The 12,387-nt window shown below is 39.7% G+C and overlaps 1 protein-coding gene across 1 annotated transcript; it reads left to right on the top strand.

Annotated features, from left to right (window-relative positions):
• Positions 1-640: 640 nt before the first annotated feature.
• LOC107770847 (ankyrin repeat domain-containing protein 2A-like) lies at positions 641-9,215 on the top strand. The gene is made up of 9 exons (NM_001325082.1): positions 641-649; positions 996-1,029; positions 5,694-5,839; positions 6,300-6,512; positions 6,599-6,747; positions 7,581-7,746; positions 8,001-8,093; positions 8,863-9,002; positions 9,116-9,215. Exons 1-9 carry the CDS (start codon positions 641-643, stop codon positions 9,213-9,215), a joined length of 1,050 nt encoding a protein of 349 aa, NP_001312011.1.
• Positions 9,216-12,387: the final 3,172 nt, after the last annotated feature.

Below are 12,387 nucleotides of genomic sequence, written 5' to 3'. Positions count from 1 at the left end.
TGGCTTTGTTTTTTAATGGGAGGGGGGGGGGGGTCGTTTTCTGTTCTGTAGGGAAAGGGAAAGGAACGACTTTATATAAGTATAGCGCCCTTTATAAGACACTATACTATAGCGTCTTAATAAAGAGCCCTATACTATAGCGTCTTAATAAAGAGCGCTATACTTTCCCGTTCAAATAAAGCGCCTTTTAAAAGGGCGCTATACTTAACTGGGCAAACACCCGTTAGGGTACAACGCCCTTTAAAAGGGCATTATATATAAAATAGTCACTAAGTTTTTTTTCCAAACATTTTAATTCTTTGAGTTCAAAAGAATCACATTTTGGTTCCGGACTCGAGTTACGTCCGGATGTAAACAAATTAATCCGGATAATATTATTGTTAGGAAAAAAGAAAACACTTACGAATACTTTATTATTGGGAGTAATAATAAAACCTATGCACCAAATCATATATCACGACATAAGTAAATTTTTGTCTAGCTTTTGTAAGACTGTAATTTCCAGATTGCCCCCATCTCAAAACACCCCCTTTTCCATTTCTTTCGTGCACACCCAAAGTTCTCTACTAAGCCTCAGCTCTCAAGCAAGGAACCCAAAGAAACCCCATATCCTCACTTTTCTCTCTTTTCCTCTGTAGCCATGTCTGAGGTACTTACTTTCATAATTGGCACTTCAATTTATCGTTTCTCCATATGTTTGATTCAAATCTTATCACTTTGTACCGGCAATCTGCTAATTGTTCTAAGGAGATTGGATTTTTTTTTAGTTGGTCTATACAATAAATTTACACCGTTTTTTTGTTTTTTTTTGTTTTTGCTTTTTCTTGTTTTCTGTTAGGTGGTTTTAAGGATTGTTTTCTTTTGAGGGTTGATTTAATTGTGGAAAATTCTACTTTTTCATCTTATAAAACTCTGTTTTTTTTCCTTTTGATTTTCTGTGTTTTTGTTTTTTGGTTAACAGTAACGCTAATACATAATATGTTCCCTGTCTTCAGGCAGATAAAGTTGTACCTGCTGCAGCAAAAGAAGGTATGCCTTTTCACTGTTCTCCTTCTTCCCTGTTATATTCTAGTATTATATGTGCATCTATGTTATAATTAGTGGCATTTATAAATATGGTGCATAGGCTTACTATAGAGTCGTAGCCTATGAGTGATTATCGGGTTTAAAACATCATATTTCCAGTTTTTTCCCAATCTAGCCATGATATGTTGGATGAAATATATGATGGTGTTTGGGGCAAGAGAGGTCTAATGGGATGTAGACTGGGATTTAAAGTAGGATGATGATAATGTCATCAGTAAGCTTAGGGGACCTATATTCAATCAGTGGCGTACACAGGATTTATCACAAGTGGTGTCAAATTTGAAAGAAATAGACAAATCGCTCAAGTGAACTTCACTTTAACTTTTATCACTTCAACTAACATATAGGGCCTTGTCCCATTGGTTTAGTTTAATTTTATTCTTGAAGAGGCCAAGGGTTCAATTCCGCTCGACCTATATTATTTTAACAAAAGAGAGAGGCTCAAAAATTTGCAAAAGAAAATGTTAAAGAAGAGGTTCTAACCAGAGAACCAGAAGGTTTTCTTGGTCAAGTAGTGTCATTTTATTTCATCGATGCAAGTTTTGCATAGTATTAATTATACATATTTAGTAAAACTTTTCGACGAAGGTGACACCTTAGTCCTGTGTGCATCCACCCCGGCGGATGTGGCCTAGTGTTCAATGAAGCGAAAAGAGAACTACGGAGTCACAAGTTCAAATTCCAGCAGAGTCAAATAATACTAGTTGATTTTTTGCCTAGGAATAGGCAGCATCGAATTCGCGTTTTTATTGAGGGGTGTCAAAATTTAAAGAATAGCAAAGTAGCATTTTTATTGAGTGGTGTCAAAATTTAAAGAAGTAAATATACAAAAAAGTCAAGGAGAGTTAACACATACTCCCTCTGTTCCAGTTTATGTGAACTTATTTCCTTTTTTGGTCCGTTCAAAAAAGAATGACCCCTTTCTAAATTTGAAAATAATTTTACGTAGAGAAGTTGTTTCCGATAGACCCTCGGCTCAAGAAGACGGAAAAGATGAGGAGAGACAATATATCAGTACCATCAACAGAACCATAGAAATAATAACAGCATCATAAGAACTAGAAAATAGATGAAATGCAATAACAATGACTAGTAAATCAGGCCCGGTGCTATGAAAAACGGAAGGATGGTGTGAACACAACATTAACCACTAGCTGTCTAGGACCAACCTTATCAAACTAGCCTCGCCCCGGTACAAAGTAGAAAAATGCTCGACTACCTTCTAACCTACAACCCTAATGCTCGACCTCCACACCTTCTTATCAAGGGCCATATCCTTGGAAATATGCCGCCACGCCATGTCCTACCTGATCACCTCTCCTCAATACTTCTTAGGTCGCCCTCTACCTCTTCTCATACTCGCCAAAGCCAACCACTCACACCTCCTCACCGGAGGATCAAGACTTCTCTTCCGCACATGTCCGAACCATCTGAGCCTCGCTTCCCGCATATTGTCATCCATAGGAGCTATGCCCACCTTCTCCCGAATATCTTTATTCCTAATCTTATCTATCCTAGTGTGCCCGCACATCCACCTCAACATCCTCATTTCTGCTACTTTCATCTTCTAGATATGAGAGTTCTTAACCAGCCAACACTCTGCCCCATACAACATGGCCGGTCTAACCACCACTTTATAAAATTTACCTTTGAGCTAAGTTGCTCGGACTCGGGTGCGGGTATCCGATACGGGGACAGATCTAGGTATCAGATTCGGCAAAATCTAAATTTTAAGATTCAAGGGTGCGAATCCGGATATAGATACGGGTGCAGGGATTAGGCTAATAAAAAAATAGAGCTATAAAAATATTGTAAATTTTGAGAGATATTTTGTGAAAAACTTATATGAATATTGTAGAATTCAATCTTTCATTCTCCACGATGGACATTATTCTTTCATTCCCCTAAATCTATTTTATTTTTGATTTTGAGAAATCAAAATCTCAATTTTTCTCCCAAATTTGTCGATGGACTCCGATCAAAGTGTTCGAAGTCAGTTGACCGTATCCGGGACATATCCTGCTCCCGTCCCCGTCTCGTATCGGGACGGGGACAGCACCAAAATCGAAGAGTCCACGCAACTTAGCCTTTGAGTAATGGTGACACTTTCTTGTCACACAGGACTCCAGATGCTAGCCTTCATTTCATCCACGCCACCCCTATACGGTGTGTGACGCCCTCGTCGATCTCTCCGTCCTTCTGGATAACCGACTCAAGGTACTTGAAACTACTTGGGGATGACCTATGATCCAAACCTCACGCTTATGCCCACTTCCCTCGATTCGGCGTTGAACTTACACTCCAGGTATTCTATCTTAGTCCTGCTCAACTTGAAACCGTTAGACTCAAGGGCTTGTCTCCAAACCTCTAACCTCTCGTTAACACCGCCTCGTGTCTCATCAAACAGAACTATCATCAGCGAATAACATATACCATGGCACCTCTGCTTGAATATGGTGTGTCAGTGCATCCATCACTAGGGCAAAAAAAAACGGGTTGAGCGCAAATCCTTTGGTGTAACCCCATAACTACCGAAAAATGCTCCGAGTCGCCTCCCACTGTCTTAACCTAAGTCTTAGCTCCATCATACATGTCCTTGATCGCTCTAATGTAAGCTACCAACACACCTTTTGCCTCTAGGCATCTCCAGAGAACCTCCCTAGGTACCTTGTCATACACTTTCTCCAGGTCAATAAAGCTCAAGAGTTGGAGGAGTAGTGGGGACGCGAGCTCTATGTGGACGACGACGGGAAACCGCGTAAGAGAGGCGATGAGAAAGGTGTTAGGGGTCTGTATGAGGAATTGAGGGGAAAAGGCCGGGATAAGAAGTTATTTCGGCTGGCTAAGGCGAGAGAGAGGAAGGCTCGAGACCTGGACCAAGTGAGGTGCATCAAAGACGAGCATGGTAGAGTATTGATGGGGGAGTCTCAGATTAAGCAGAGATGACAAACTTACTTTTATGGACTTCTAAATGAAGAGAGGGACCAAGATATTGTGCTAGGTGATCCGGGGGCATTCGGAGAGTCTCTGAGACTTTAGGTATTGTAAGCGCATTAAGGTTGAAGAGGTCGTGGGAGCTATGCGTAAGATGAGTAGGGGCAGAACGACCAGGCTAGGTGAAATTCCGGTCGAATTTTGGAGGTATGTGGGTAGAGCAGGCTTGGAGTGGCTGACTGGGTTGTTTAATGTTATTTTCCGGACGGAGAGGATGCTAGATGAGTGAGGTGGAGTACGGTGGTACTGTTTATACAAGAACAAATGTGATATCCAGTGTTGTAACTATAGGAGTATCAAGTTATTAAGTCATACCATGAAAGTTTGGGAGAGGATGGTGGAAGTGAGGGTGAGGAGGACTGTGTCTATATCCGATAACCAATTCGGGTTTATGCCGGATCGTTCAACTACGGAAGCTATCCACTTTATTAAAAGGTTGATGGAACAGTACAGAGATAGGAAGAAAGATCTGCACATGGTGTTCTTAGTTAAGGCTCCCACCTGATCTTCGGTCGACCTCAAGCAGACCTCTTCTTTCTCCTTATCATGATACCGACGTCCATTACCTAGAGCCTATGCTTCGTCGCGAGGATCTCACCCAGGATAACCTTGCAATCCTTGCACAACCCTCTATCACACCTCCTGAGGAGGAGATAATCAATGCGAGTCTTAGCCACCGTACTTTGGAAAGTTACCTAATGCTCCTCCCTCTTCGGAAAACTAGAGTTCGCAATCACCAGCTCAAAAGCCTTAGTGAAATCCATCAGCGAAGTACCTCCTCCGTTACTATCCCCAAAGTCAAAACCGCCATGCCATGTACCTCGCCATAGCCACCAGCAGTCGACCCAATATGGCTATTGAAATTCCCTTCTATAAATAACCTCTCAACATGAGGAATACTGCACACAATCTCATCCAACCCCTCCCAGAAGCTCCTTTTAACCTCCTCATCCAACTAACGACTTTAAGGGTGTACTCTCCAACCACTAACTTAATAGACATTAATCTATCATTCACCCGCCTAACTTCTACCACAGACTCTCTAAGATCCCTATCCACCAAAATACAAAGACCAACATTAGTGGAGAGCACGTCTCAACGCGAAGATATATAATTCTAGATCATGCTCCTATGGTCGAACTTGATTTTTTTAACTGAATTCCAGATTGACTTGTAAAGAAATCTGATTGAGTGAAGGTTAGGTTCTTCAGAATAGATACTTGAGTCCAGGAGTGAATTTAAGCATACATAAACTTATTTAGATAAAAAAAGATAATAATAAAAGGCCAGTAAAGATACAGCAAGGCTTTTATTATTTGGTTTTTTAATAAGGAGCTTTTATTATTTGTTCCTTTAGCTTGATTGCTAAAATATCATCATTATTCTTCGGGATCCTATCATTGTTTTCTCAGTTGTTATCTGGATATATGTGTTATTCTCTCACCGCCTAGAATTATCATTTTGCTGTTTTTAAGCCTCACAGTTTGTTTTACCTCCGACAAGTACAAAATGGTATACCTTGTTGAATCTAAAAAGTTGTCTTTGTGTCATGGTGAATAGTCGAGCATAAAGCTGTAATTTTATTTTTTGATTTGTATCTTTCTCTTTTCCAGATGAGAAGCCTGGATCTTCTGAGAGTAAAAGGTCTTCTGAGTCTGCCTCCACGGAAGCGCAAACAGGAGAGACGAGACCAACCTCTGCAGCTGCAGCTGGGCTTCAAAATCCCTTTGATTTCTCAGCCATGACTGGACTGCTTAATGTACATATCTGTCACTACTCAAATAAGAGTTCGCTAGTCGGGTTTGATAAATTTCTATGAATTCTATATTACTGACCGTTGTGAGGAAAAAACATCCATGGTATTTTTTCAGTTGCTTTCTTTTTGAGTAATAGGATATTCTATTAAGAGAGATGCTGTTGGGAAAGTAAAAGTGCAAAATGTAACCAATTGTCATTTTGGTTGAATTTATTAGACGTGAAATTGTGAACAATTTGTGTACCACTAGTGTTGCTTAAAATAACATAAGAAGCCCGTGACACCAATATTTGGCAATATAAACTGTTGACACACACTCTCTCTCTCTCTCTCTCTCTCTCTCTCTCTCTTCGATATGATATAATAGAACCTAAAATGTAATATCAGAATTCAATTAATAAATGTTTTGGTGCTTGGTTGCTTGACATGTTCATTTTATTTTCAAATAACATGGCTAATGTAGGATCCAAGTATTAAAGAACTAGCTGAGCAGATTGCAAAAGATCCTTCATTTAATCAGATGGCTGAGCAGCTTCAGAAGACCTTTCAGGGTGCTGCGGTGGAAGAAGGTATCCCCAACTTTGATAGCCAACAATATTACTCTACAATGCAACAGGTTATGCAAAATCCTCAATTTATGACGATGGCTGAGCGACTTGGTAGTGCATTGATGCAGGTATCATTTCTTTCATGTTGTACAGAAAGCCACTGGATTTCTTAGTACATAACGATTCAGCTGAGTGTCATTTTTTTATTTATCAGGATCCATCTATGTCCGGCATGCTTGAGAATTTGACAAACCCATCACAGAAAAACCAAATTGAAGAACGAATGGCACGCATCAAAGAAGATCCATCACTGAAACCAATTTTGGAAGAGATTGAAAGTGGAGGTCCAGCTGCAATGATGAGGTCATATGTGCTCCTATTTGATATTATTAGTGGCATTCACTTTTGGTTAACCTAATTTCTAGCTCAGAACGTACATGTGTTAAGTATAAGATCTCTCTGGCGGCTAAGTATTTCAGATTGAGATCCACATTTTTTCCTTGTTGAGGGTATCTTTTGGAATGAACACGCACCATGATAAAATGATATTTTCAGGATAAGCTTTTCTTGTAGAAGTTTTAGTTGATTAAATTAAGGCAACAATGTCATAGAAAGGGTGGTGGGTCTTATATTAAGCATAAACCATTATTCGAAATTAAATTTTGCAGCTTTACTGGAACTCACTATCTGTTATGAATGTTTGGTGACTGGAATCAACTAGACAATGCCAGTCCCAGTTAAAGAATCTCATCTTAAGTTCTCCAGAGCAGGGAAAAAGGAAACATTTTGGTGGCTACTTTTGATATACATGTGGCGGAAAATTGAAGTGAGAGAGCTTTAGAAGAAATGGATGTGAGCCTGCAACTTTTTCTTTGTGCTTCCCAGTTTATTTCGTTCTGAGATTGTTCATTTACTGCTCTTCTGAGCTATATAACATGTTGGACTTACGTGTCCAGAAATCATATTATGTGCACTCCTGCAGCTCCATGTGCTTGCTAATTATTTACTTCAGTTCTCTTCCTTAGATACAAGATGTTATGTACTCTGCACTTTTGATCCTTGATCTTAACTATGTTATATTTTATCTTTTTGCTGTATTATAAACGTCTTCTGTTTTGTACGTTATGATGTAAAAAAAATTTGTTTTGCTTTTTATTTTGTTATTTGACTGTAAGGTATGATATTTTTCCCCTCAGGTATTGGAATGATCAAGACGTTCTAAAGAAGCTAGGTGAAGCAATGGGTTTTGCTGTTGTAGGGGAGGGTGCCACCTCGGCTGGAGTTTCTGGGACAGATGAAACAGAAGACGCAAATGAAGATGAATCCGTCGTTCACCAGTGTGCCAGTGTGGGTGATGCAGAGGTGCTTATTAAGTGTACTATTTTGGGGTCATAAACGTGAAATATGTGGAAGTTCATTTTGTTATCTTGAGTTCAGAAGCCATTTACTTGTTGGAGAAAAATCCCCTCCCCCTTCTCTTCATCGAAAGCCATCCTGCTGGCCGAATTTGTGGATGAATTGAATATATATTGAGCTTTGATGTGAACATATTAACTAAATATTCCTGAATAGAAGAGACCTCATTTAAACTTATATGGCTTTTCCTTAACTTTTAGGGCTTGAAGAGTGCGATAGCTACTGGTGCTGATAAAGATGAAGAAGATTCAGAAGGAAGGACAGCATTGCATTTTGCATGTGGATATGGGGAGGTAAGAAGATAGTTAAAATGTTCCTTTATTTAGGACCATTGTCATACTCCATATACTTACAGCTGTATCCAGGGATTTGTGTATTTTAGCATAATAGAGTATCCTATTTGGCTTCCTAATGGGCTTAGCTAAGCTCCAAAACTTGGCCCCAGTGGGAACAATTCTTCCTTAAAGCAAAAATTGGTTTTCCCTGGAAATTTGCATTCATTTTAAAGCTTTTATCTTCACTAGTAGTCGTAGCTGATTTACAGCATCCACTAGTCCCCTACTGACTCCCTCTCTTTAATGTTTTATTTTCCTTGGAGCTTACTAATATGCTAAGAATCTTATGAAATAAAATAAAAGAAAAAAATTACTACTATGCTGATAATTAGCAATTTATTAGGAGTCATCCGTAGATCAGGTATCCTGTTAATTTAATTAGGGGTCAGTTCTTGTAGTCAAGTTTATGTCATGATCTGGTTGTTATTGATTTATTGATTTCTTTCCTCAGAAATCAGTTCTTATAAGCGCTCCTTCTATTGTACAATCCACCAGGGTGGACGTGGCGTTGTAAATTTCTTTTTCCTTTATTGGGTGTAACCATACCTTTCCACCTTCACTCAAGAGTATATGGAAACATCAACACCAAATGTGAGGTCTCCCACATTGTTAATGTGGGGGGTGTCAAGATGGATTACGTGTCATTTAAGAATGTAGTAGAATTGAATTTAGCAAAGGTTTAGCCTATTTTTCAGGTATTAAGCTGTTTCGCTGTATTGCTATACAGGTGAAATGTGCTCAGGTTCTTCTTGAGGCTGGGGCAAAGGTCGATGCTTTGGACAAGAATAAGAATACTGCCCTGCACTATGCTGCTGGATACGGAAGAAAGGAGTGTGTAGCACTGCTTTTAGAGAATGGAGCTGCTGTGTAAGTCTAATTCTTTGTGCATCGCGATATTTATGTTCCTGGATGCCCCTTGTTTCTTGCTATTTATTCTATCTTTCTTATCCCATTTATTAGATTCTATTTTCTTTGTGCAGTACTCTTCAAAACTTGGATGGGAAGACACCAATAGATGTTGCCAAACTCAATAACCAGAACGAGGTCCTAAAGCTGCTCGAGAAGGATGCATTCTTGTAAATCGAACTATCCCAATTTCCTGGATGTATTTTGAGAACTCAAGTGATTGCATCATCGATAATTGATGCATTTCCCATGTTATCTTTGCCATTGTATTATTTATATATTTTTTCTGGAATGTTTTGTTTTTGTAAGTTTACACTGTTGCAATGAAAGTTGCTTAATTTGCATCCTGGCGAATCTAGTTTGATTAGTAGAACTCAAGCAGTATTCCGGACCATTGTCATAAAATCCTCAATATCAGCTTACAACTGATAGAGAAATAAATACTTGTATAAGGGGTAACAACCATCGTCCACTGGCAGAGAAATAGTAAACTCATGACCTTGAATAAGGGATATCTACCATTATCACCTATAGAAAATTGTCAAAGCCCAAAGGCGACCAACCCTTGGGTTGCAGACGAAGATACAAGGAAATAGAGTTTTTGCTCATGACAATGCAATGTAACTTATGAAAGAATTTACTACTTTTTACTCCCTCTGTTCCAATTTATGTGAACCTGTTTGACTGGGTACGGAGTTTAAAAAAAATGAAGACTTTTAGAATTTGTGGCTCTAAACAAGGCAAAAAGGGGTCCGAGTATTTGTGTGGTTATAAAAGCTTCTCATTAAGGCTTGAGAGGAGTCAATATAACTGGTCGATCTAACTTCTCCAATCTTCCAAGACCTTGGACATACTTGCAAGCCATGTTAAGGACTTGCTCAATTTCTTCCACCAACTCGTCTTCACTTTCTTCTTTATCCCCCAATAAAGGTCGTCTAATGGGGTCTGTAGGGCTCATAAAAGGCACCGCTAAAGTCACATCACCTTCCACCAAAAGAATTATGGATAACTCTTCATAGTGGATTGACAATTTAAGTTCTTTATAAAAATTGAAGGCCTTCACTCGATCACCCACTCTAATTGTCATCTTTCCTTCACAAACATTAATAATGCCTCGGCATGTGGCTAGGAATGGATGCCCCAAAATAAATGGGATTTCTTGATCATGCTCGTAGTCCAAGATAATAAAATCAACAAGGAATATGAAAGAACCTACTTGGACTAACACATCTTCAATCACCCCTTCAGGACTAGCAAGAGAGCGATCCGCCAACTACAAGATCATAGTAGTCGGTCGCGGCTCACCCAACCCCAACTGTCTGAACACAGATAGCGACATCAAATTGATGCTCGCTCCGAGATCACATAAGGCTCACCTGACTGTGTGCTTACCAATGGAAATTTGGATAGCGAAACTACCTGGATCCTTTAACTTTTGAGGTAGCTTGCTTTGAATTCTTGAGCTACATTCTTTTGTGAGTGCCACAGTCTCGAACTCGGCTAACCTTCTCTTATTCATCACTATGTCTTTGATATACTTTGCATATTTGGGCACTTCCTGCAAGATTTCTACTAATGGAATATTAACTTGCACCCGATTAAAAATATCAAGGAACTTTTTGTATGTTGCATTATACTTCGCTTTCTGCAATCTTTAAGGGAATGGAGGTGGTGGCTTCGCAACTATTGGTTGTGGTTGCTTTGCCATAACCTCTTCAACCGGCTTCTCTAACTCCTTTGTAGTTTCTGATTCTACTTCTGTGGTGGCCGGTTTATCACTAAAAGTCACTTGCTTTCTCTTCTTCGATAGGACTTCTTCTAATTCTTTCCCATTCCTCAGTGACACAATGTTAATAGGAGCCTTAAGATTAGCCTCAGTGTCGCTTGGAAGAGCCCTAACTGGCCGAGTATTTTGTGCACTGGAAAGTTGCTTCATTTGTCGCTCTAGATTCCGAATGGCTGCTGAGTGGGCTGCCGCTTGGGCTTAATGGTCAGCCATCATTTTCTTTAGCATCTCCTCAATATGGCTCATCGAGTTTGTTGGTTGTTCAGTATCTGATAGTCTATATTGCCGTTAAGGATATTGTGTCTTGTACTAATTCTGAGTACCTTGATTTCCACCCCAAAAAATGTTTAGGTGGTTTCTCCAGTTTGGATTGTAGGTGTTCCCACACTGATTTTCCTGGCCTCAATATGCATTACCCACAAAGCATACAGACTCTTGATTTGTTGGGCATTGATTGCTCGTATGACCCTTTCCACAATCTTCACAAAATGTCTGAACCTGTCGCACTGACTGAGCTTGTTACTTATTGATAACCAGGGTCATCTTATTGACTTGGTTGGCCAATGTGGCAACCTGCACTGATAATGCGGAAACAACATCTAACCCAAGGACCCCTGCAGATTTATGGACCGTGTGTCTGTCCATCTCTCCTTGCCAATTAGGATTACTTTTGGAAAATTTGATCAATAATGCATAAATCTCATCAAAGCTTTTCAACCTCCTGCTTCAGCGTCTACCACAATCTTGGTCTCTGGGCGTAGTCCCTCTATGAAGGTATGAGCCAACACTTTATTAGTTTGGTTGTGATAAGGACAATCCCTAAGCAGCCCCTTGAATCTCTCTCAAGCTGAAAATAAAAACTCGCCCGACATCTGTTTAAAGGAGACTATCTCACTTCTAATTTTGTAGTTTTTCTTGAAGGGAAGAACTGTGCTAAAAGTTTACAATCTAGATCATTCCATGATGTAATAGAGTTAGTCGGTTCCGCCTTCAATCATCTCTTCGCTTCGCCCAACAGAGAGAACGGAAATAGTGTGAGCCTCACATAATTCAGAGTGACTCCATTAGTGATGTAAGTATCATTCATCTCCAAGAAGTTCAGAATATGTTGTTGTGGGTCCTCACTTGGTAGACCTAGAAATTGCTCGTTTGCTTGTAGCAACTGGATCATACTATGTTTCAGCTTAAAATGCCTAGTGATTCTAGGCTTCACGATGATGGAGGTGACATTAGAAATGCTAGATATCTCCACATCCTAAACCACCATATGTTGGCTCGCTTGCTATCTTCACAGGTAGTTGAACAAGTGCCTGAAGATTATCTGTGTCCCTTGCTTCTCTCAACCTCCTGTGAAATGTTCTCTCAGGTTCGGGTTCAAATAATTGAATTCTATCTTGGATCCTAACACTTCGCATTCAAACAACGTTCCTGAGAGCAAAGCAACCACTAAGAAACGTTAGACTTGACGAAGTAAACAACAGAAGTTAAAGCTGGTGAAGTAGTCAATATTCAAGTCCCCGACACCGACACCAAAAACTTGTTTCTCCCAAATGCACATGC

Source organism: Nicotiana tabacum, chromosome 10, assembly GCF_000715075.1.
Source record: "Nicotiana tabacum cultivar K326 chromosome 10, ASM71507v2, whole genome shotgun sequence".
NCBI lineage: Eukaryota > Viridiplantae > Streptophyta > Magnoliopsida > Solanales > Solanaceae > Nicotiana > Nicotiana tabacum.
Note: the sequence above shows the minus strand (reverse complement) of the source record. Positions and strands in the feature narration are given on the sequence as shown.

Bases quoted from the DNA above. Each gene is read 5' to 3' on its own strand.
- LOC107770847 (NM_001325082.1), top strand. The intron at 6,748-7,580 runs GTCATATGTGCT...TTTTCCCCTCAG, and splicing joins GGTCCAGCTGCAATGATGAG to GTATTGGAATGATCAAGACG. The intron at 7,747-8,000 runs GTGCTTATTAAG...CTTAACTTTTAG, and splicing joins CCAGTGTGGGTGATGCAGAG to GGCTTGAAGAGTGCGATAGC.